This window comes from Chelonia mydas, chromosome 1 (genome assembly GCF_015237465.2).
Source record: "Chelonia mydas isolate rCheMyd1 chromosome 1, rCheMyd1.pri.v2, whole genome shotgun sequence".
Taxonomy (NCBI): Eukaryota; Metazoa; Chordata; order Testudines; family Cheloniidae; genus Chelonia; species Chelonia mydas.
In genome coordinates, this window is record NC_057849.1 from 116663653 (window position 1) to 116689908 (window position 26256).

Below are 26256 nucleotides of genomic sequence, written 5' to 3' on the forward strand. Positions count from 1 at the left end.
TCTTCCATAGTGATAGACACTCTGCTGTCTACTTCTAGGGCCTGTTTAACCTGGGACACTCTCTTGGGCTAGTGAATGGATAGGGCTGGAAGCCAAAATTTGCTGGGCTCTCCAGGTCTTGGAGGTTTTTTCAGTTAGGATTAGATAAGAGTCTCTGTCTCAGAACACTGAGAAGGCAGACATCAGCAATACAGCACCCCTAATTGGTCTCTTCCCCATGTTCGCTACCTAAGCCGATGGGAGGGCGCTGTCTGTCCCGGGGGTTAGCTATCTCTCTGAGGTGTGATCCTGGTTTTTCAGAACCATGAAGCAGATGTAGATGAAGACTAGATCAATTTTACCTCCTGGGAATCTAGACTATTTCACTGTGGTTGCTTCATTCTCTGTGCTGCTCCCTTGGATGTTATGGCGTCAGTATCCTTATTTTGGGCCTCAGTGAAAGTGGCCTTGCTGGTGGCCCTTCATGTCCACACGGAGAGTCAATGAAGCTAGATTTTGTTTCCCACAATGACAGAGTAATCCTTTGCCTGCTCTGAGCTTTCCCCCCAAGATTAATTCAGATTTTTGTAGGAATCTGAATATTATTCTCCCTTCCTTTTGTGCTAGGTGGTGTTAGGGCCCTGAAGCTTGCTTTACCAATGGGATGAGTAATTCAGGCTCCCTTTGTATCCTTCTTCAGATCCCAAGAAAGGGTTTTTTGCTTCCCATTTGGTCACTGCTGAATGGATTTGAGTATGTTTTAAGGGAGAGCCTTCCACGCCTCCACAGGCATTAGAGTTTCAGTCAAAGATTGTTTTGGGGTCCCTTTAGCAGGGGGGCCTTTTTATTCAGGAAAGGATTACACAGAATTCCATATTCCAAAGCCTTCCACCGGTAATAGGTTTAACCCTTTCTTTGCTACACTCTGTAATCACATAACCTTTAGCTCAATGGGAATGAATACCAATTATCATTTATAAACAGTTCCTCTCATTATGCTCCTATTTATGGCATCTTTTATAGCTTGCTAATTACAAGCACACAAAACAAAAATGTTTGGAATTAAATAATGTAAACAGGGATGTAATTGATTTTCATGTTGAATAATTTTATTGATTTATTGTTAATTAAAATCTTTTTTAAAAGATCTCTTGGCAAATTAATCCATTTAATTAATTGGATATTGTCATAGCTGGTGGTATATACATATTAAGTTACTGAAAGATTAATAGTGCCATAATATTCTTTTTTCTAACTGTTGCTGCTTTACATATGTACATTAGGATTATTGTATATTCTTCCTGGACAAATACACTCAATATATTACACGTATATGGTGGTCTCAGTCCAGTTTCTAGTGGACAAGTGTCCACATCACACACAAAAAATACTACATTCCAGTTGATGCTAACTGGCAATGTTGGCATTCTCAGTAACAGAGAGGCCAAGAATTGAACAGGAATGGAGACTGAACTCTATGAGTCGCATAGAAGGTCTTTCTAGGTTACTGTTGAGGGCCTTTGTGGGCTACGTGAGAAGCTCGCACTTTCACTAACTGTGCTTTACCTATTACAAAGACAAAGGACTCCAGTTTCCATTATGGAAACTTTCCAATAAAAGACTGTTATGTCAAACAGCTAATCAATTTAATACACTTACAGTATGCACTAAGATAATGCAGTACAGTAGTAAATGTACTGTGCAGAAGGCATTTTGAAAGGACTCCAATTAACTCTTTTGGAATGACATAATTTTTAGTGGCGAAGGAGGCATAAGGACTTAATTCTGCAATCTGTTGAGTACTTCCTGATAAGTGCGGAGTGCCTTCCACTCCTGTTGACTTCAGTGGGAGCTCAGGGCCCTCAGCACCTTGCAGGATCAAGCACCTTATATTCCAGGAGCAATTTTAATTACCACTATCTTATTATATTTTTCAGCTATGTGGCAAGAGAGTGTAATCACATCAGCATCCATTGTTTCATTAGTGAAGAAAAAACATTAATATATTATGACACAGTATTGATTTGATAGTCACTCTTTCCCAATAACAATAAAACCTTTATATTTTATTAATAGAACAATGCAGCTCTTGTCCATTACGCTCCCTTTGATTGTTCCTGGGCTGCAGTGTTTTTTATGAATAAAATGTTGAAGTCAGTTAAATTGCTTAGCCCATCTGCCTGTGCCATTCACTTGACGTCCCCAAGCTACTTTTATAGGAAATGTTACCAATGTAGCTGTGATAATTGATTGTTCCATTGTTGCTTGTAATGGATAGAAGGGGGATTTGAGGGAATTTTTTTCTTTTAATTTAAAATTTTAAAGCACCCACCATAGTCTGTGAACATACTTACCTGACAATGTCTCTTTTGCTATTAGTGTCCTCACATTCTGAGTTCAACTGAGATGGAAAGATGGAACTGTTAACATAGCCTAGGTGTTCTTTTGTTCTCACCCACTCTGCTTGTGGAGCCATACTACAGTATGAAAAAAAGAAACATCCTGGATGTCTTGAAGCATAGAAAGCACAATGGGTACAACTTAAGTTAGACACGGGTCCTACCTGGATGGTGAGATCCTCCCCTCTATTCTGTTTCCTTTGCCCTAGGTAAAAGGGCTGGAGCGGTGTGAAGGGACTCTAAAAGCCCTCTATCTGGAGAGAGGATTGCCCCAGCACAGACACTATGCAAGACAGGCATAAAGCTGTCCTCCATGGGCCCCTTCACAAGCTCTGGTGTATGGGGCATGCTGGGGCAGGAAGAGATGTGTTGGTGTTTGGGCCACAGCATGTAGTGCTACAGAGATTTTGGGCAGCGCTGAAACCCATAAGGCAGACCAGAGGCTGCTGTAACTTAAGCCTGCAGGCTGTCTAAATTGTGCCAGAGGTCATTCCAGCCTCCAGAGTGGCCCAGAAGTGGGAGTGCAGAAAGGTGGCATAAAACCAACATAGCCCGCACTCACCTTAGGCTGCGAGTTATGCACTCTGCCTCTTAGGATATATCTGCGCTGCAAGCAGAGGTGTGACTGCAGCACTAAAAACGTCCTGGAGTTGCTTTGATCTATCTAGCTTGAATAACAGTAAAAGTGAAGCTACAGCAGCATGGATTAGCCACTGAAGTAAAGCCTGAATACTCAGTGCAGCTGCCCATGCTGCAGAGGCTTCACTGCTATTGTAATTCAAGATCGCTAACCCAAGCTAGCTTTGGTCATGTCTACACATGCAGCAGTCACCCCTGTGGTTACATTGTAGACATATCCTTACAGGCATAGCACAGAATCTCACCCAGAGTCCTTAAACGGCCAAATCTCCCATTTACAATGGAAGTTTGCTAGATCAGGCCCTTAAATTGTCTGGACAGTTGGGTAATACAAAGAAAAGTGGATTTCCAAAGTCATTTTCTGTATGGCATGTGCTATTTCTTAAGCTATAGTTTGCAGGAAATGTTTTTCCCATTACTAAATGCAACCTCTTCACCCTCTCCATTATTTGTCTATGATAGTGGTTCCCAAACTGTGGTCCGTGGGTCAAAAGACAGACAGCTAAAAATATTACTTACTATCTTAATATTTCTTTTCCATGAAAGCAGTTGTAGTTGTCACAGGCATGTTTTCTGAGCAACAGTGGAAGGGGAGATGTGTCCATGCAATCATTAATGGAAGGAAAGGTGGTCCATCAAACAATCTCATTACTACCATGTACAGAAGAATCCCTGTTTTGCAAACTAACTGAAGATTGCAGAGTTCATAAAATTGAATACCTCAAAATTATAGTAGGTACAATGCATAAGGTAAAGTGTGGTGCACTGTACTGTTTTCCTCTTGTTCTTCACACCAGTGCAAAGCAATTTCCAATGCACTGAAGGCATCAGAATGTAAAGGGATGTTTACTTTTACTTCATCTATTTCAGTTTCGTTATGTGATTTTTTTTCTGGCAAGAAAAATTGTTAATATAACTGGTCTGTTGAACACTGGTGTTTGTAAAGCTGAGGTTCTACTGTCATCCATTCTGTGGAGAAGTTTAGGAACCACCGTGTTCTACAACTTTTCAATTTCCACCATTACCTTTCTTCTCTGATGACTCCTCATCACCATCTGTCACCAAATCTCACTTTCCTTACCCAACTGGAAAGTACCAAATGACTCTCTGAGTTGCTTTGAATCTATATATCAGCTATGATGAACAAAACAGGCTCTGTCCAATTAACGTTTTCTAAGCAGCTTGCAGTCAGTGCATATCTATTTGGTCATTTTGTGTTCCTATTTGCCTGTAGATTTTTTTTTTAATTATTATTCATTGGCTTCCTAGCCAGAGAGTCTCTCAGTTCCTGGTACAGTTCCTGGGTAATGTTAGCACTCAAATTGATATGTGATCCAGGACTGAGATATCCAGATCCTTTCCACAGAGCAAAGATATGTTTTTTTAAATGCACACTTCTAAGCCTTCTTAAAAGAAAATCCTTGTAAACCTTTCTCCTCTTCCCTTTTTGAGGAAAGAGCATTGTTGCAAGGTTCAATTATATGAAAAATAATCCCCATAATAAATGTAAAGAATCCATTTTGGAAAGATAATGACTATATTAATTAAAAGGCTTGAGTTTATTAACAGTCACTGTGAATTATATGTTTTTAATAACTTTTTTTCTTTTAATTAGTACAACACTTTAATCACAGAGCTTGAGTAAAATGTTGTTTTTCTACTCCCAAGTCCCAGCTTTTAAATTTAGATGCCTTCCTAGGAAAACAATCAGAGGTCCCTTGTAAAATTAGAGTCTTAGGTCCAAAGCAGAGTAATAAAAAGCCTAAGAATGAATAGCTATTTTTTACAGATTATAACCAATTGTATTTTAAATTACACGCAAAGAACTAAGGTTGCAAAGGAAAGCACTGAAAAGTTAGGAAATGCCAACTAAAGCTTCCTGTGCAACTTTGTCTTTTTTTTATTTATGAAAGTTGAAATTCTGGAGAACAAGATGTCACCAGAAAATAGTGACAGGCCGCTAACCATGTCTGACCTGTCACAGTTCAAGCCCTGCTTGTCTGCATCCTAAGGTAGGGGCATGAGGTCTTGCTGAGTAATACGGATGGTGAAATACCAGAGTTAGCAACACTAAAGTGCAATAGAAGAGACTACAATTCATCATCTCCTCCTGACACCCAGCACATCTTCTCATAGTGACTAAAGTAGATTCAAATGGGAGCTGTCATTGCAACTGCAAGGAGGAAAGGGAGCTGTGGGGGAATGCTGTTCTTATGACACAGGGAGGAAAAGGGGAGCTATCCCTTTGCTTTGAGCAATGGAAAGGGATTGGCTCATATAAGAGCTGGTCAAAAAATTTCCGATAGAATGTTTTCCTTGAGAAAATTTTATTTAGTTGAAATTGAAACTTTCCATGGGAACTTTCTATGTTGGTTTTGATTTAAATTTTGTGTCGATTTTTAAAAAAATAGCACTTCAGTCAGTGAATGTTTGGACTTTATCAGAATGAAACATTTCAGTGTTTTGTGTTGAATTCTATTTTATATTTAAAATTATGCTATAACATTTTTAAAAAGTAGAAATTGGAACAAAACATTTCAATTTGAACAAAACAAAATTTTTAAAAAAATTTGTTTTTCCAGGAAATTTTGAATTTTTTTGGTTTTGTTCTCTTTGGAAAGAAAACAAAATTCATAATGTTGGAATTTCCCATCAAGTAGAAGTCGTGAGTTTCAGCTGTCTCGAGTTGTGGTCCTTACCACAACTCTTGCCTTCCCGTAAATCAAAGGGATGGATGCAATTGCTGCTCCTGCTGTTACATTATCCCCTCAGCCTGAGCTCTAACTCTCTGCCAGGGAGCATGCTCAGTGCAGTTGTCACATTAGGGAGTTTTTGGGGGCTGCAACATGCTCAGTATAAGTGGAATGTTCCGAGATGTAAGCAGCAAACCGCTAACAAACCCTATTAAGCATGGACAAATGGATTTTTTCAGTCTGACGACTCTGCCAAATATAGACACATTTTCATGGGAACGGTAAAAGTCATCTCTCTGACCCCATGACCATCCACATGCCAAATTTCATCTTCCTGGTCCTTGTAGGCATTAAAGCTCTCCAAAGAAATGATTACGGGGGAGAAAACTTAACACTGGAAAAACTCCCTATTTTTCCCTAGCCTTATCCTCAAAAATAGTTTAATTGTTGTTGCTGGAATTTTCCTGACCCCCTTTAAACAGAACAACAACAACACTACTGAGACAGAGCAAACATGCAGTATTGCAACCCAAACAATACAAATTCTGCAACTTATAAAGAAGGGAAAACAGGGCTTATTACGGAAAATATTAGGTATCCTTAACTAGGTCCATCTCTAGTAGCTCCTACCTTAAATTAGAATGCAGCAAAAGCTTTTTTTACATGAGGTAAGGGAAAAGTGTAGGCATGAATGCAACACCTCAGGACGAATGACAGCAAGAAGAAGGAAGCACTTGTTATGAGGCATATTGGTGAGTCTGAAGTTTCATTCAAGGGGAATTGATGCCTTTTATTTCATTAACAACCTGGGCCGCAATCCTTCTGTACCCTTCCTTTAGTAAAATAGGCCCTATATTGATTTCAATGGGAGTTAGGCACTTAACTGTCTTTGAGGAAGCAGTTTTTTTTAAAGCACCAATAGTTACTGTGCGATAGTACTTTCCATCCAGATGTCTTTTATTCCTCTTAAAAATTTGGACGTTTTCTGCATTGAAATAAAGATTCACTCTCTTGTAGACTATGGAAACCTGTTTTTGATATATAGGCAGATCAGAGTTCATGCCCATGCATTGGGTTTTTTTGATTTTGTGGGGTTTTTTTTAGAAGAAATAATCAGTGCAAGTTGTAAGCACTCATCAGTTACCAAACAGAACTTTAATTTGCTCTGCATGTATGAATTCCAGCAATATAATCCTACATTGCTTGATAATGTAACCTCCACCTATTATTCCAGCCTATTATAGTGTTTGAGTGGTGTGGAGATGTGAGTAGAGAGGCAGTTATGTATCAGGAGGGTGTCAGAACAGAGCATTGAATCCTTGCAGTCAGGAACCCACTTTTGAAAGGACCCCAAATGTACCACCAACTGACACCAAACTGGTTGCTGATGTCCAGCTTTTTAATGCCAGCATGGCAAGAAAGACCCAGACTGAGTGGACAGAGGCCCGGGAGGTACAGTGGGTATATCTCAACATTTAAAATATTTCAATAACTTTTAACTTACACTGAAGAAAAAGTGCAAAAGGTGCAAAATGCAAAGAGTTAGTGGAAGTACTTAATGCAACACAAATAATGATATAAAAAACTTTTGAAATAACAATCTCTTACACTAAGGCTACATCTACGCTACAGTTGGAGTTAGGGTGTGATTCCCAGCTCATATAGATACACTTGGACTAGCTCTCATCTTACTAGTACTCCACCTACTCCTTCTGCCCCTTGTGGATACATACTTGGGGTGACTAGCCCATGCGGCCACTCACCGCTGCCCGTGCTACACTGGCTACATTGCTGTTTTTGGCATGCTGGCTTGATGAGAGCTAGCATGAGCATGTCTGCGCAGCTGGGAATCATACCCCCAACTCCAAGTGTAGATGTGGCCTACATTTAAACTAGATTGCTGGGGTAGATTGTTCTCCCTTTTTTCAGTGTAAAGATTTGAGAGGAAGGGAAAAGGCTCATAAACTGGGAATTCTTTTAATAGAAGTTCCTTTATAGCTCACTCTGTGAAAGCTGTTGGTAAGAAAAAAAAAAGAAAAGTATAAAATAAAATATGTACAGATGTAGCTTTCTTGCAATTACATCCCATGTCCCAAGAATTCAGTGTAGTCTTTATTCAGCCTCGTTTCTTACAGCACTCTGTGCTTTGCATGGTAATTAGCTCCTTGTGTTATCAATGATGTGATGCCCCTGGCTATTTCTTCAGTAATAACTGCTGTTATCCTCGGCTGCAGATCCTCACATCTTTCTGCCAGACTCTGTGTGTGCGTGTGCGTACAAATGTTTGGTGTTTTGGGGGGCTGCCCTGACTGAGAAATGAAGATAATGGGAAAAGCATCAAAGAACTAAAAGAATCATGCCCACTGCCTTTGATACGTGAACTAGAGTTGCCAGAATTTCACTGAGAGTTCATTGGAGGTTCAGGGAGATGAGTCTGTTGTGATAGATTTCAAAAAGCAATGATAGGCAAATGAGTTCATCAAAGCTGGTATAAATAATAAGTTAGTAACAGCTCAGCAATTCAGCATGAAACAACACCCAGAAACCTCACTTCCTTTAGTAATAGTTTCCTTTAGTTTTGAGTTTTCCCCCAAAACAGAGTAATTAAAATGTACATTGCACAAATCTTTTGCTGTATGTACATTATTAAGAGGGAGAAAGAATTACATCGTTCAAATTATGGGCACTTTTTATATAGATTTATTCAGACACAGGGTCATGTAGTATACACTGAAAGAATAGTAGAAGCAGAATGCAATTTAAAATGGGCAGATCTAGCCATGTAAATAGGTGAAAGTGTATAGTATTTACAGCGTGTAAGTAATAGATGATTTAAAAAAAAACTTTCAGTAAGGCAAAGTTACAATAAAACATTAACATACTACATTGTATATTACTTATTCAGGATCAGATTAATATTCAAAGAACCTGTCTAAAGATTCTGGCCTGCTTGCTGGGGAGCCCTCCTCTTCTGCGTACACTAAAAAAGGATGACCAAATTTCTAAGTACCAATCCTCTTTTTGGCGCTTCTCTTGTGTACATTCTTGGTGTGAAAGTTTTTCCATTACAAGACAGTTCATATTTTACCATGCCACAATTCTATAGTCAGAGGGGTTACATTTTTAACTAGTATGTAATACAAAGGCTAAATACTAACAATAAAAATTAAATGATTTGTCTTTCTTTTTAAAATGTAGATCCTCTACTGGAGCATTAAGTAAGTAGGTCAGGGGATCTTTAGAAAGCTGGTATTTTGTTATAAGATTAATCCCTTTAATAATTTCCTCCCCAAACCATCTAAAACCATGGATACAACCACCATATTTGCAAGCGTGTTCCTCTTTCTGTGCAAGCCCTCCAACAGATCGCATCTTGATGCAAATTGCAGGCGGAATTTACCACCATGTAAAATTTTTCATACATACATAATTTTTCATACATACAAGGCATGTGCTGTGCCAGGAGGGCTTTGTGTGCTCAACTGTTAATGATGTTGGTGTGATGACTAAGCACAGAACAGGCTTTTTGGGGAAGGGGGGATCCATGGAGAGGAGAAAAATAAATCAGCTAGTGAGAGGAAAATAGAAAGTCCACAGAATTTTGTAATTTTTCTTCAAGTGTGTTTTTTTCTTGTTAGTGTTAACTTTATTAGCAGCATCTGTTGTATTGTTACTCCACTAACAGCAAAAGCAGCATATTGCATTCTTTGATTCATCTGTTGCAATGATGAGTTCAGAATAGGGCTATTTGCAATTGACTGTAGTTCCTTTTAACCAGTGATTTGTCAAATATGAATAATTCTTGAAAGGCGCTTTATGTTGCACCCAGTTCTTCTTCTATTGAAGTCAATGGCATAACTCTTATTGACTTTTAAGATGGCAGACTGTACTACAGCAAAAGAGTTAAAGACAATTCATTTGTTTAATAACCAAGGGCCATATTCAGCAAAAATTTTCAGGAGTGCTGACAATAAAAGACTCATGAGTTCCCATAACCTGGCATGAAATAACAGCCACAAAAAATTATGAAACATAAATTATTGCCTTAATTCTGACTTTGCTACCCCCCTGAGACTTCCAGAGCATATGAATTTAAACCCTCTCTCCAAATCAAATCCTCCCTCCAACTCTGCGAGGAAGCACACTATCATGGTTATTGTACTTATCTGCACTTAGCATGATCTTCCGGGAGAACCAAGGTATTAACATACAGGAGTACGGCAAACAATATTTGGCTAACAATACCATGTAAGTATGAAAAGCATAAATTTTCAGAAGTGGTTAGTGATTGTAGGTGCCTAAATTGAGACGCTTTAGAGGTATCTGATTTTCAGAGGGCAGGTGCTCAGCACTTCGGAAGATCAGGCATGTTCCTCAGATTGGACACCTGAACATTTAGGCATCCAGAATCACTAATCACCTTCAAAAATTTAGCCAAAATTCCTAGCTCACTTCAAAAGTTAATTATTAATAATAACAATAAGTACAAATTTATTTTTTCTCCCACTGTTAAACAAAAGAGTTAGGGCCACATTCTCCCATCTGCTAAGTTCATTGTGTTCTGCATAAGCAAAAATCATTTCACTTGGTGGATTCTGCAGTGTAAAGTGAATTTAAACGTTTGGAGACTCCCCCTGGAGAGTTCCCCCTGTTTAGCAGGAATTTCTAAGTTATGTAAAGCTGGCAGAAGCAGCTAGACCGCCTCCTGCACCTGCTTCCCCACTTGTCCATGCTGCCTGCTTTAGCAGAGCTGCACTGCACAGCATAAGAGAGGAAGAGGGTATGTTGGGGCAGAGATGGGAGGCAGGGGGTCGGGTCAAGGGAAGAGATGGGGATAGCAGAGCGAGATTCCACTGCACCTCATTCTCTGCTGGTTTCAATGAATCTGAGGCACACGCTTAAAGTTAAACATGTACTTGAATGTTTTGCTGAATAGGGATGGACTTAAGGACCTGTATACAGAGGCAGATTAGGGGTTTGTGGGACCTTGGGCCAGAGCAAGTGGGAGGCCCCTCCCCAACCCTTCTGCCTGCAGTCTCACCCCTCCTCCCCCCACCCGGCGCTCCTGCTGGGGAGCAGGGTCAGGCACTGGGGCTTCCCCCGCTCCCCAGCAGGAGCGCCGGGAGGGCAGAGCAGGACAAGCCCCCATGCCCTGACTCTCTGCTGGCAGGCGGAGTGGGGCAAGCCCCTGTGCCTCGACCCTGCTCCCTGGCAGGAGTGCCAGGTGGGAGGAGAGGGTTGGGGCATGCCCATTTTTCCAGGTCCCCCAAATTGGCCAGAGCCCCTGGGTAGGGGCCCCATTGGCCCAGTGACTAATCCGCCACTGCCTGTATAGGTAACTCCTCACAATTGTGTGTAAAGTGTTCACTGTGGTTAAGTCTATGCTGCAGTGTAAGCCCAGGGTTCAAACTCAGGTTCAAGCCAAACCCCCTTTCCATCTACACACAAATTGTGCTTATCCAGGGCTCAGACCCAGAGTCCCAGGACCCCACAAGGGTGGAGGATTCCGGTCTGAGTCAAGCCAGGACCCATGGTTCAAGCCCTATTGCTTTGCAGTGTAGACTCAGCCCCACTGAACTCATACTCTGGGAGTCCTCCAAAAGTATCCCACAATGATCTGACTTTCTTTGTCCTCTGGACAGTCATGTTTGGTGGACAGTTAAGTTTTCTCACCCTGTACCATGAACAAAGGGCTAGAACAACCACTTTTTGGGAGGGCACTAGGCAGTCTGGGATATGGATGGTTGCACTCGGGTCTGCATAATGCAGCATAGACACTAGAATCCCAGATTGGGACCCACGGTTCAACAGTTCCTAACCAGGGGTTACAAATGAGGGTAGATGCTCATGCCCTAGGTTACAAACCCAGGGTCTGCTAACTCAAGTTGAACTACCCTAGGCTAACATTGCAGTGTAGACATACCCTGAATGGCCCTGTTAGACCTCTGATTTACCTATTGAACACAGCTCCAAGAGTTTAAACGCTTGATTCCATGAAAGTTTCTGTAGTCGATAATGGGCCTAATCCTTATGGAAACAAAACTACCCTGGGCAACCAATGGGAGTTTTACCTACAAAAAGGAGCCAGTCTGTTTTTGTTAATTTATTGTAAATAAATTTATAGTAAATATATTAGGTCTGTGTATATACAGTGACTATTTTACCTATACGTATAATGACCACATGATATGTGTGAAATGAACCACATCTAAAGTGAATGTAACCAGAATCTTATAGATGAAATAAAAATATATTGTGGTCACTCATTTAAAGAATAAACATTTTAAAAAATTTTATTTTCTTGTAGAAAAAGTAGGAAATAATTTCTGAGTTTAACACATCACCAGTATTCTGATGCTAGAAACACTTGACATTGACTTGAAAATGTACCCAAGTCTTGAGTACATCTCATGTAGCCAGATATCCTCAAACCGGCCATTTGTTATTTCTTACTTAAAAAGTATTTTCCTCTTTGTTTACAGGAGAGTGGAACAGGAGATAACAGCTGTATTGAAGAAATTTTGCGGGTAGGAACTCTTTAATTGTTCTGTCATTATTTCATTAAATTTACCCTAAGGAAAGAGAAAGTTTAGATACTAGAATTCCTACTTTGGTACCTGTTTACTTTTTTTGATATCACCTTTCTAGAAAACGTGTAAAACATGTAAAAACAACCTCTTGTGCACTGGATTTCACTGTTGCTGACTAACCAGACATTCACCTGGAAGCAGACAATGGGACTGTAATGTATAAGTATGTTTCAGGTTTACAAACCATGAAGTGTGTGTGTTACCATTAATCAAGATGGTCAAAAAACTTAATTTGGGGCAGAGGGTGTCCACAAGGGTCTTTTTTCGCTTGGATTTAATTAAAATCCATTGTATGGTTTTGTTATTAATGGCATGTTATGTCATTATGTCTATTATAAAATCACAACATACAATATCTGCAAAGTTATTTCAATATTTTGCCATCACTATATTTCTTTATCACTGTTATCACAATAATTAATAGTTTGCATTCATGGAGTAAATTAATTCACTTCTGGACTCATCTAGGCTTCAATATATTTTGATATTGGATATTTTCTTAAGTAGGCAAACTTAAAAGCGTGTGATTTTTCCATATATATTTAACTCCTCTTTTATGGGTTCTCTTTTTAAAGTGGTCATCTAGTAATTTACCATCTCTAGAAGGCTGATATTGTACTAAATAAAGCACAAGACAAATTAGACCAGATGGCATGCCAAAACCTCAGTAAAAACACCTTTATTTTACCTCTTGAACGTTGTATACACACTTCTTTTGGAACTGTTTAAGAATTACAGAATTGCATATCATTATTTGGATTAAAACTCTACAGTGCATGGTTAAAGACAATCCTTTCTCAAATAATTTATTAAATACATCTTTTAATTCTCAGACTGGACAAACAATTTTTAAAAGATTGATTATGATGGATTTCTTATAACTGTATTGGCAGAGCTTTTACTTAGCTACCATTTATAGAGTAGGCTTTTCTGAGGATGAAATGCATATTACATAATTCTATAGCCTTGGTCCCTGTTGCTTTGTTACAGATTAAGTAGCAAATAATATAAATCATAAACACTTTTTTACATTTTCAGTATGCACTGGGTGGTGGATGTCAGTCTAATTCACCCACTTACATAAGTTTTTTATTCAGGAAAATTAAAGAGAACAGTTGAAGTTTTTAGTCTCACTCTTATTTAATTTTTAAGGAGAGGAGTGTAGACAGTATGATTGGTTTAGAAATATAGAGGAAGACATGGTCCCTTCCATAAGGAGCTACACAGACTTATAAGACAATAGAGTTGAGACACAAAGTACTCTGGATAACGAGGGATTGGAAGGTGCGGTCTCAAAATGGTAAAGACAGCTTCTCTCTCTCCCTTCCCTCCCTCCCGCCCCACTTCATTTCACATTCCCCTGGAGAATTAGTGTTGAAAAGCTTCATAGTAACATGTATTTTAAGGAGGAATTTATGCAGTACATCAGAGGAAGAACAGGCCCCTTGTGCTGCTCACAAATTATTTCATTTTGGATTTAAAAGGAGGAAAAGCCACTATAAGCAATCTTCCCCAAGATCTCTTGCTTCCCTCCCACAGGTCACGATGTTAGATGTAACTTCATCTTCCTCCAAAGAAGGGGGGCTTGGGGAAGAAAACACTTAAGGGCAAATTCAGTGCCCTGCCAGAGTAACGAGCTCAGGAGCTGGACAGATGCAGTCTGGAGTAATTTTCCTCTTTCCGGTCTGCAGAGCTATTCCATAGAAGCCACTGCCACCCAAACACCCACACAGCACTAGAATCTTGGACCCACCCGTACACTGTCCCCTCCCTCTCTTACACATTGGCATGCTGGGAGCCACTGTGAAGCTGAGCAATGTGAACATCACCTGCAGTTAGGGTGACCAGATGTCCCAATTTTATGTGGACAGTGCCGATTTTCGGCTCTTTTTCTTATATAGGCTCCTATTACCCCCACCCCCATCCCGATTTTTCACACTTGCTGTCTGCTCACCCTACTTGCAGTGCCCACTGAAATCTTGACACCAATGCTACTGCCAGGGGACCTTCTGCAGCTTGGAATCTAAGGTTGGATTTGCCTCTTAGCATGTGAGCACAAAAACTAAGCTTCTCTGCTGTTTTGATACTGCACATTGTAACATTCCTAAGCTGCAGGATTCATCTGCCCAAAACCACATTCCATAACCATCCTCATTTGAATAGGATCATCTACATATGGAAACCAAATGTAACTTTAATTTTTATTAAAAATGAAAAGACTATAAAATGACCATTGCTGATGTTGTCAGAACGACTCTACTGCAGCAAACAGCTAGGGATTGATATGTGCTAAAGAGGAGTTTGTTTGAATACTGACTAATTAAGAGGTTATTGAAAGGTTCTCTTGCTTTCGTTTCTTCATCATTCTTGTTTCTTCCTGAAGTTTCAACCCCTTGAACTAAAATCACCCCAGTAACCTAACTGACTTCAATAAAGTTACACTGGGCCCCTTATCCTCAACCTTCTTGTGACAGTTCTCAGGGTATCCCGGACCGTGAGTCAACTTGTTACCCCCTTTGCCCTCAGCTAGAGGGAGTTTTTCTTGTGGTAGCGGGATGTCAGCTCCGTGACACTGCCAGTCCTTCAGCCACTCAAGCACTTTCCTCTGGGGGGCTTATGCCAACCCTTCCTTCACCTTGCAGGTTAATGCTCAGTGCACCTCAATCCCCACACCCCCGTTGAATTGTTTCCTTGTGATATCCAGTCCCTGACACTGGCTACTCGCAGAACTTCCAGATCCTCTGCACCCAAAGGTGCTGTATATATCAATTTACAATTTTTATCTCAAACCACCACTCCTGTAAACCACACAGCACTTGTGAGTCCTGAAGATCAAAATAAAGTAGGTTTATTTAAGAAAGAATAAAGATTTAACTAGAAACAAGAAAGAGTGGTGGAAACTGTTGGGGGGTTATTCCTTTACCCACTTACTTCCCTGGTCCTTCTCGCATGAACAGAGAGCAACAATACCCGAAGTCCAAAAGGTGCAAACAACTCGATGTTTATTGGGGTGAACTTCCAGCAAGCATGATTCCAGTTTCCTTCCTTAGTGTCCCCCTTCCCAGCTCTGACACCATAGAGCCTTACACCTGTGTCCCTGTTCCCATTCCGCCCCCTTAGCAACACATGATTCCAATTTCCCCACCCCCATTCCCTGTTCCCATTCCCCCCCTTAGCAAAACATGATTCCAATTCCCCACTCCCATTCCCTGTTCCCATTTCCCCCCCTTACTTCCTGATTGACTGCAGACTATATAGTAAAACTTGAGTTCTGCTTAGCTATACCTTAACCTATTATTTTACTGAAATTTAACTAACCAATCCTAACATATTGTAACATGATTATTTAAAAAGAAAAGGAGTACTTGTGGCACCTTAGAGACTAACCAATTTATTTGAGCATAACATTTCAAAATAAATGAATAAATCTCCTCACTGTATTTTCCACTGAATGCATCCGATGAAGTGAGCTGTAGCTCAGGAAAGCTTATGCTCAAATAAATTGGTTAGTCTCTAAGGTGCCACAAGTCCTCCTGTTCTTTATATCCTAACAGAAACAAGTGGTTACAATGCAAAAAACAACAACATAAAATGCGAACCTGAGTGACACACTTATTAATAGTTACCTTTCCTATGCAATAAAGTAGATTTCCCCCCAAAGGGTCAATCTTTTGAAGAACTGCTTGGTTTTGGACAAACCAGGATCCAAGCATTCATAAATGTGCCTCCTGCCCCACTGCTCCTCAAGGGCTTTTCTCAGTGAATGGAGTGTCCTTCCCTTCACTCTGTTACACTGAAATCAGTCTTTTTTTTTTTTCTATTCATAGATAGGGTGAATCCCTGTCTTGTTGTAAAGTTTCTTTTTTACCTTGAAGTGGTTTCAATTGTTTGTTGTTCCTGCTGATGGTTTCCCATTCAAAATCATAGTATTGCACGAGGCTAAACAATTGAGCCTGGCATTGCATCACCGGCCAGACAGGACAGTGTGACAACTCCCCCTTGCCCAAACAGGCCATTACTGAGACATCCTGATGCCTAAAGCACACGTTCAATATAAATATATTATTCCTTAAATATTACCTGCACATACATCTCACAGTGGTTATGAATGTTGACAAGTTATCAGCTTTCTGTAGGTACCTTACACATTACTCTTTATGGATAAGTATCCTGCAAGACCTATTTTGTTTAATGAGTTCGTTAGGTCTGAGGTGAGAGTTGTTTGCAAAGGTCAGAGAACCCTTTGCCAAGCAATCTCTGTGTCATGCTTCTTCATCCTATTTGCTCCATTTTCAGCCCACCTACTCAGGTTTAAGGACCCTGAAACACAGTGTTTACGCGATAAATAGAGAGTCCTTAAACCTGAGCAGGCATGCTGAAAATCCAGTAAATAAACTGAAATTGATTTGAGTTGAGGAGATGAAACAGCCAAAATAAACAAAAGCTGCACAATTCAAAAGGCAAACTTCTCAACTACTCTTCATGGATGTCTAGTCATCAGCACAAACTCAATATAGCTAAAACAGATCTCTCCCTCTCCCCTCAAGCCCTTGCCTCACACCTTCCTTCTCAGCCACTGTGGACAATATCATTATCCTGCTTGTCACTTAGGCCCATAACCTAGGCATCATCTTCAGCTCAGACCTTTCTCTCAGTCTTCATACCCAGGCTATATCTAAACCTTGCAGATTCTTTCTGCATAACCTCTCTAAGACATAGTGTTTCCTCTCCATCCCCACAGCTAAAATGCTTATCATCTTGCATCTCGATTACTGAAACATCCGTTTTTCTGGCGTTGACAAACGCAGTCTTGTTCCACTCACATCCTTCAGAATGCTGCTGCTACTGCTACAAAGGGCATTTTCATAGCCTCTCACTTTGCCCATGTCAGCCCTGTCTGTGCATTCCTCCATTGGCTCCCCTTCTCCATCGTATCAAACATAAGCTAGTTGTCTCCACTTTCAATAATGATACGTATGTATATCAATATCTTTCTAAACATAGATGTAGGGAGGGGGAGAGAGAGAGAGAGAGAGAAAAAGAGATCATAAATATTCACTTCGTAATTTACCAGAATCCTAACTTTATCAGCTACTTTCCACCAAAGCCTTTTGTTATACTGGACAGACAAATCAGATATAGCATTGATTTCTTGGATTTCAGAAACAGTAGTTTTTTAAGCAATGTTGTTTCAATACTTTCTTTGAGCCCACATAATACAGCAAAGATTTACCTTCTTTCAGAATAGGGACAGCTCCTGTGCAGATAAATAGTGATGGAAGAAACTCAAGGAGCGACAGTCCTTGTGCTCCCCTGAGTATAACAGCTGCTCCTGGCTAGCGACCCGACAGGAGTGGTTGGGAGGTGGAGCCATAGTCCGGTCTCCCTTCTTCTTGTGCAGGCCAGCAGTAACGGGAAGAATGTGCTGCAGCTGCAGCCCATTAAGAAATGTAGCACCCCATCAAGAGGAGTCCCCTACTATACCTGGAGTTGCGGAGTCATTCTTCCTTCTTGAGGTACAGTGGCTCCCAGGGCTTCTATTAAGGCAGCATTCCTTACCCTGCCTAGTTGATGGGTCAGTGCTTTACAGGCATGAACTGAGCCTTTAGTTTGCACTGACAGTGCCCAAGACCAGTAAATCCTGTACTGTGTTGAATTTTTGAACATACATATGCAAGGTGGGATGTGGTGGTTTAAGTTTGAAATTATTTTATATGTTTTATCCAAACCTATGAGATCTCCATAGAGTTTGTAATTCCACAAATCAGACTGCACAGCACTTAGGAAGTCTGTACCTGAAGGCCACAAAAAAGGTGCACAACTTCAGGGATTCCCATGGGGATTTAAATTGCCACAGGGACCTCCTTAGAGGTTCAAAATAATGCAATGACTCCTGCTGAGAGGGACATCTACGATCTGCAGGAATCCTAGTCCTGATCTTACTTCATCCACCGATTTACATCAACTGCATCAAATTATAACGACTGTATCCAGAAGCATCAAGTTTTCACCCACAGGGAGGTTATACAAACATTTGAAAGAAGCTAGGGAATCTTCAAGTCAAAAACTCCGTTGAATCACAGTTGTAATTATAGACCAACACAGAAAAGCCTTCTTAGAACATTGTAGTTATGGAAAGCAAATGTTTGCCAGTTTATACATTCTAAGTGAAGGGCAAAGTTTTTTAAAAAAACAAGAAAAAGCCTGGAAAATCATAGTTAAGATTCTGCACATATCCTTAACTCTGTTCTTCCCTGTATCCTTAACCACGCTACCTCATTGTTCCTCAAAACTCTCTGCAACCATCCTGCATGGTTTCTCAGCATAAACCATGGGCTGTCCAAGTGAGAGTCATAGCATCCCTTTGGTTGATTTTGATTGACTATGACTTTCATTAGTCTGTGTTGTACTGTGCATTTCATAATGGGTGGTGGGATTTTGGGTAAAAGTATATTTTGCTGTAGCATCTGCTTAAAACTGGAGTAATAGTAGTGAATCAGATCCTACATCTCCATTAATTTTACTGTTGTAACCCATGTCTGATATGTTGGAAGCTGGAGTTTGTTATGGAGTTGAAGAATGTATAAGATGAGGTTGGTCTGGCTGTTAATGTAGACTTAACTGGGGACTTCCTGGATTTTTAGTGTTTTTGCTGAAAGGAAAAATATGTATGAAATCTTAACTCTAGCTCAACAAAGAAATGGTTGGGACTCCAGCTTGGTCTAAACCTAAAACTTAGGTTGATGTAGCTGCCTTGCTCAGGGCTGTGAAAGATGTTGTGCCCTGTGTGACATAGTTAGGTTGACCTAATTGCCACTGTAGACGCAGCTAGGTAGGCAGAAGGATTCTTCCATCTTACTGCTGAGCACGGGCATATAGAAGGATGGGAGGCAGTAGGGAATGTTTGGCAGGGCATGAAGGAAGTGGGGAGACAGCAGAGGATTGATAGGCAGGAGAGGGTGATGTGAATAAGGAAGTCTTTGGATACTGAATGAGGGAGGCAACCTAGTGACAGAGGATGTGGAAAAAGCTAATGTACTCAATGCTTTCTTTGCGTCTGTCTTCACGAACAAGGGCAGCTCCCAGACTGCTGTGCTGGGCAACACAGCAGGGGGAGTAGGTGGCCAGCCCTCTGTGGAGAAAGGGGTGGTTAGGGACTATTTAGAAAAGCTGGACGTGCACAAGTCCATGGGGCCGGATGCGTTGCATCCGAGAGTGCTAAAGGAATTGGCGGCTGTGATTGCAGAGCCATTGGCCATTATCTTTGAAAACTCGTGGCGAATGGGGGAAGTCCCGGATGACTGGAAAAAGGCTAATGTAGTGCCAATCTTTAAAAAAGGGAAGAAGGAGGATCCTGGGAACTACAGGCCAGTCAGCCTCACCTCAGTCCCCAGAAAAATCATGGAGCAGGTCCTCAAGGAATCTATCCTGAAGCATTTACACGAGAGGAAAGTGATCAGGAACAGTCAGCATGGATTCACCAAGGGAAAGTCATGCCTGACTAATCTAATCGCCTTCTATGATGAGATTACTGGTTCTGTGGATGAAGGGAAAGCAGTGGATGTATTGTTTCTTGACTTTAGCAAAGCTTTTGACACGGTCTCCCACAGTATTCTTGTCAGCAAGTTAAAGAAGTATGGGCTGGATGAATGCACTATAAGGTGGGTAGAAAGTTGGCTAGATTGTCGGGCTCAGCGGGTAGTGATCAATGGCTCCACGTCTAGTTGGCAGCCGGTATCAAGTGGAGTGCCCCAAGGGTCGGTCCTGGGGCCGGTTTTGTTCAATATCTTCATAAATGATCTGGAGGATGGTGTGGATTGCACTCTCAGCAAATTTGCGGATGATACTAAACTAGGAGGAGTGGTAGATACGGTGGCAGGTAGGGATAGGATACAGAGGGACCTAGACAAATTGGAGGATTGGGCCAAAAGAAATCTGATGAGGTTCAACAAGGATAAGTGCAGGGTCCTGCACTTAGGACGGAAGAATCCAATGCACTGCTACAGACTAGGGACCAAATGGCTAGGCAGCAGTTCTGCGGAAAAGGACCTAGGGGTGACAGTGGACGAGAGGATATGAGTCAACAGTGAGCCCTTGTTGCCAAGAAGGCCAATGGCATTTTGGGATGTATAAGTAGGGGCATAGCCAGCAGATCGAGGGATGTGATCGTTCCCCTCTATTTGACATTGGTGAGGTCTCATCTGGAGTACTGTGTCCAGTTTTGGCCCCACACTACAAGAAGGATGTGGATAAATTGGAGAGAGTCCAGCGAAGGGCAACAAAAATGATTAGGGGTCTGGAACACATGACTTATGAGGAGAGGCCGAGGGAACTGGGATTGTTTAGTCTGCGGAAGAGAAGAGTGAGGGGGGATTTGATAGCTGCTTTCAGCTACCTGAGATGTGGTTCCAAAGGGGATGGTTCTAGACTATTCTCAGTGGTAGAAGATGACAGGACAAGGAGTAATAGTCTCAAGTTGCAGTGGGGGAGGTTTAGGTTGGATATTAGGAAAAACTTTTTCACTAGGAGGGTGGTGAAACACTGGAATGCATTACCTAGGGAGGTGGTAGAATCTCCTTCCTTAGAAGTTTTTAAGGTCAGGCTTGACAAAGCCCTGGCTGGGATGATTTAATTGGGGATTGGTCCTGCTTTGAGCAGGGGGTTGGACTAGATGACCTGCTGAGGTCCCTTCCAACCCTGATATTCTATGATTCTATAAGAGGGGTAGGTGAAAACAGTATCTGGATGGGTTCCATGGGAAGAGAAACATTGTTTAGAGGCGCACAGAGGGCGGGGGAAGGGAGGAGTAAAGCTGTGTAGAAGAGATACGGGATGCAGGGATAAGTGTTTCTTCTGGGAGGACCAAAAGCAGGGATCAGTGAATTCCAAAGGCTTGGGGTCCTGGCCGAGCCCATCTTTCCAGCAGCTCTGTCTCTTTTACACCAATGGGACTCCAAGTCAGACACCTCTACAAATATGCAAATATATGTGGCTCTGGGGCAGAGGTGGGCAAACTTTTTGGCCCGAGGGCCACATCTGGGTGGGGAAATTGTATGCAGGGCCGGGGCATTGGGTTGGGGTGCGGGAGAGAGTGCGGAGTGTAGGAGGGGGTGTGGTGTGCAGGAAGGGGCTCAGGGCAAGGGATTGGGGCAGAGGAGGGATGTGGGCTGTATGAGGGGGCTCAGGGAAGGGGGTTGGGGTGCAGGAGGGGGCTCAGGGCAGGGGTGCGGACTGGGGGAGCGGGTTCAGGGCAGGGGGTTGGGGTGCAGGAGGGGTGTGGGGTGTGACAGGGGGCTCAGGGCAGGGAGCTGGGGTGCAGGAGGGGTGCAGCAGGGGGCTCAGGGCAGGGGGTTGGGGTGCACAGGGGTGCAGGGTGCAGCGGGGGCTCAGTATCAAGTGGAGTGCCCCAAGGGTCAGTCCTCGGGCCGGTTTTGTTCAATATCTTCATAAATGATCTGGAGGATGGTGTGGATTGCACCCTCAGCAAGTTTGCAGATGACACTAAACTGGGAGGAGAGATAGATGCGCTGGAGGGTAGGGATAGGATACAGAGGGACCGAGACAAATTAGAGGATTGGGCCAAAAGAAATCTGATGAGGTTCAACGAGGACAAGTGCAGAGTCCTGCACTTAGGACGGAAGAATCCCATACACCGCTACAGACTAGGGACCGAATGGCTAGGCAGCAGTTCTGCAGAAAAGAACGTAGGGGTTACAGTGGAAGAGAAGCTGGATATGAGTCAACAGTGTGCCGTTGTTGCCAAGAAGGCCAATGGCGTTTTGGAATGTATAAGTAGGGGCATTGCCAGCAGATCGAGGGATGTGATCGTTCCCCTCTATTCGACATTGGTGAGGCCTCATCTGGAGTACTGTGTCCAGTTTTGGGCCCCACACTACAAGAAGGATGTGGAAAAATTGGAAAGAGTCCAGCGGAGGGCAACAAAAATGATTAGGGGACTGGAACAGATGGGTTATGAGGAGAGGCTAAGGGAACTGGGATTGTTTAGTCTGCAGAAGAGAAGAATGAGGGGGGATTTGATAGCCGCTTTCAACTACCTGAAGGGAGGTTCCAAAGAGGCTGGATCTAGACTGTTCTCAGTGGTAGCAGATGACAGAACAAGGAGTAATGGTCTCAAGTTGCAGTGGGGGAGGTTTAGGTTGGATATTAGGAAAAACTTTTTCACTAGGAGAGTGGTGAAACACTGGAATGAGTTACCTAGGGAGGTGGTGGAATCTCCTTCCTTTGAAGTTTTTAAGGACAGGCTTGACAAAGCCCTGGCTGGGATGATTTAGTTGGGGATTGGTCCTGCTTTGAGCAGGGGGTTGGACTAGATGACCTCCTGAGGTCCCTTCCAACCCTGAGTTTCTATGATTCTATGATTCTAAGCAGGGGGTTGGAGTGCAGGAGGGGTGTGGGGTGCCGCAGGGGGCTCAGGGCAAGGGGTTGGGGTGGAGGAGGGATTCGGGCTCCAGCCTGGCGCCGCTTACCTAAAGTGGCTCCAGGGTGACAGCGGCGCGCACCGGAGCCAGGGCAGGCTCCCTGCCTGCCTGCCCTGGCCCCAAGCGGCACTGCTCCGGGAAGCGGCCAGCACCACAACCCTGGACAGCCCCGGGGGGGCCCACAGGGCTCCACGCACTGCCCTTGTCATGCCTCCAGGTACCTCCCCCGAAGCTCCCATTGGCTGCGGTTTCCCGTTCCCAGCCAATGGGAGCTGTGGGGGGCATTGCCTGGAGGCAAGGGCAACTCACGAAGCCCTCTGCCACCAGACCCCCAGGGGTCCCAGGGATGTGGTGTCGGCCACTTCTGAGAGGCAATCCCGTGGGCTGGACCCAAAGCCCTGATGGGCTGGATCCAGCCCGTGGGCCATAGTTTGCCCACCCCTGCTCTAGGGCCTCCATTTATAAAACCCTGGCACTTAATAGCTGTGACATTGAAAATAATTTAACACCATTTCTTTTTCACTATGAAACTAATCCAAGTATGCAAGACAATATGATTTCCTGATTAAGTAAAATAAATAAATAATAAAAACCTGCTAAAATGTAGATTCATTTTCAAATTGGATCCCTTAGATTATTAGCAAGTTTACTAATTCTCTCACTGAAAGCATTGAGTCAGTCATCAAATATTCAGGCTTTTTTAACCTCCAGCAGTCATACACATCAGTGAGATCAGCTGCACACCGTCAGCTGATTGAATTGAAAACAAAAGTGAAAGGTAAATTAGAAACTGTCTCCAGGAAAAAAAAACCTGCAAAAAAGGTGAGATCCTACCAAATACACTGTCATTCTGAATGACCATTTTAAACAACGGAGAATGTGTCCATACTTAGAAGAGAGAAAAATCAATTTCTTAAGAAGCTGGATGTTAGTTCAACAAACTGTGGATTGCTGCTTTATAAATGTTAATGACTATAAGATTCCACTGGCTTCAGTTAAGCACCTGGTGGTGTTGGACATGTGAAGATTTACAGTTCACAAATATGGTAATCAGCAGTGTATTTCCAAATACCCATCTTGCTTTTTAAAGCAGAGGGAGAAACATGCAGATGGCGTGAGGGCCACTCTACTGGTGCTAAACTAGCATATGCTATTGGATCAATAGATACCTTGAACTACCAGAGTACATTATTGCAGTCTCACTGCTGGAAAGAAATTGCTGGAGGTGGTTTGGGAGGAGGGTGAAGATGCAGATTCAGCCCCCAGTGTTATTCCTGTTGAAGTAAATGGAAAAATTCTGACTGACTTCCTGGGATCAAGATTGCCCAGTGGGGAGCTGCACAATCTAGACAAATTTCTGAGTAACAGCCGTGTTAGTCTGTATTCGCAAAAAGAAAAGGAGTACTTGTGGCACCTTACAGACTAACCAATTTATTTGAGCATAAGCTTTCGTGAGCTACAGCTCACTTCATCGGATGCATACTGTGGAAAGTACAGAAGATCTTTTTATGCACACAAACCATGAAAAAAATGGGTGTTTACCACTACAAAAGGTTTTCTCTCCCCCCACCCCACTCTCCTGTTGGTAATAGCTTATCTAAAGTGATCACTCTCTTTACAATGTGTATGATAATCAAATTGGGCCATTTCCAGCACAAATCCAGGTTTTCTCCCTACCCCCCTCCCCCACCGCCCCCCCCGCACAAACCCACTCTCCTGTTGGTAATAGCTTATCTAAAGTGATCACTCTCCTTACAATGTGTATGATAATCAAGGTGGGCCATCTCCAGCACAAATCCAGGGTTTAACAAGAACGTCTGGGGGGGTGGGGGGGGGTAGCTAAAAACAAGGGGAAAGTGAGGCAACTTTGGAAAGGATGGGGAGGGGGGGAATCAGGAAAAGTTACAATATGGATATTTTACATGCCAAGTATTTATTTCTTGCCCACCACTCTCCAAAGTAATAGAACACTGAATCACATGAAATACAGTGCAACAACCCGAACATTTTAAAAAAATGTACCAGATGCATAAAATATTCATTTTAATAATTCAAATAATCCTTCTAAAGAAGTTTCATAACAATATTTTATTAGTAGTACTGTATATTTTAATGCAATTAAAGCACCTGTTATAGCTAATGAATACTGATCGTGCTACTTTTTCATGTCTATTCTTTTTATCTCTTCCCCTCAAATAAACAGAAGGGCACCAAAAATGATTATAACATAGTAGACAGGTATTTTCATCCTTATTTTTTATTCTGACAGTCTACACTGGGCTCGGACCTTTCCTTCAATATATCTTTTAGGAAAACACACCAATTAATATCAGAAGGAGCCATATGGCTCAATTCTCACACATTGCTCTGAAAGTTTGCACTTTGGCCATTTGATAAACTGCTAAAAATGATGAAAAGGCCCTAAACCAATAGAGCTGTAGTTTGAGAATTACATGTGAGCTGTATAACTCTAGCCCAGGGGTGGCCAACCTGTGGCTCCGGAGCCACATGCAGCTCTTCAGAAGTTAATATGCGGCTCCTTGTTTAGACACCGACTCCAGGGCTGGAGCTACAGGCGCCAAGTTTCCAGTGTGCTGGGGGATGCTCACTGCTCAACCCCGGGCTCTGCCACAGGTCTGCGCCCACCCCACCCCTTCCTGCCTCTTCCCCTAAGCCTGCAGTGCCCTCGCTCCTTCCCCCTCCCGCCCAGAGCCTCCTGCATGCCACAAAACAGCTGATCGGGAGGTGTGGGGAGGGAGGGGGAGGCGCTGATCAATGGGGCTGCCAGTGGGTGGGAGGTGCTGGGAGCAGGTGGGAGGAAGCTGATGGGGGGCTGCTGACCTATTACTGTGGCTCTTTGGCAATGTACGTTGGTAAACTCTGGCTCCTTCTCAGGCTCAGGTTGGCCACCCCTGCTCTAGCCTATTAACATTCCATCCTTACTGCTCTGTCATACAGCTCCCTTGCACAGGAGGCTAAATGATACACTAGCCTGGTACCAGGTTTTAAATACAATGTTCCAGCAAGATGATTGTTGAGAATTGAACCAGCAGCAGCATCATATTCGTGCATTAATCACTTAGGTTCAGTTTTTCCTTCAGTCTCAGTACATCTGACAAACAACGGAATCATTAACAAAACCATTTCAGTAACTGTAGTGTTCAACCTAATACTTGTTCCATATCTATTCACTTTAACTAGGAATTTATACCACATTCACTCCTGTGATATCTGAGCTCCTCCGTGCTCCACTCATGATAATTCATAGGGGTCATGATTTGCCCCTTGGCCCCCGTAGACACATATACAACCATACGAGGTTACACGGAGTAGATTCCCACCAAACCACACTTAACTCACCTTTTCTGTCCCATGACGTATTTTTGTTGATGTTGTCTCAGAATAGCTTGTTTTTTTACAGTACATGTTAATGTGCAATATTTTGTATAGTCTAATTAAGAATATTTTCATCCTGGAACCTAAGAAGTCTGTGCTATTGCAAAATTCATTTAACAGA

At 42.4% G+C, this 26256-nt stretch overlaps 1 protein-coding gene across 4 annotated transcripts in view; it reads left to right on the plus strand.

The window, feature by feature from the left end:
- Positions 1–26256, plus strand: part of AFF3 (AF4/FMR2 family member 3) — a 482362-nt gene that overhangs the window by 201358 nt on the left and 254748 nt on the right. For all 4 annotated transcript variants that reach the window (XM_037898291.2, XM_043537046.1, XM_043537051.1 and 1 more), the window contains one exon: positions 12193–12237. In XM_037898291.2, coding sequence (XP_037754219.1) covers positions 12193–12237 — 45 coding nt within the window. The remainder of the gene's footprint in view (positions 1–12192; positions 12238–26256) is intronic.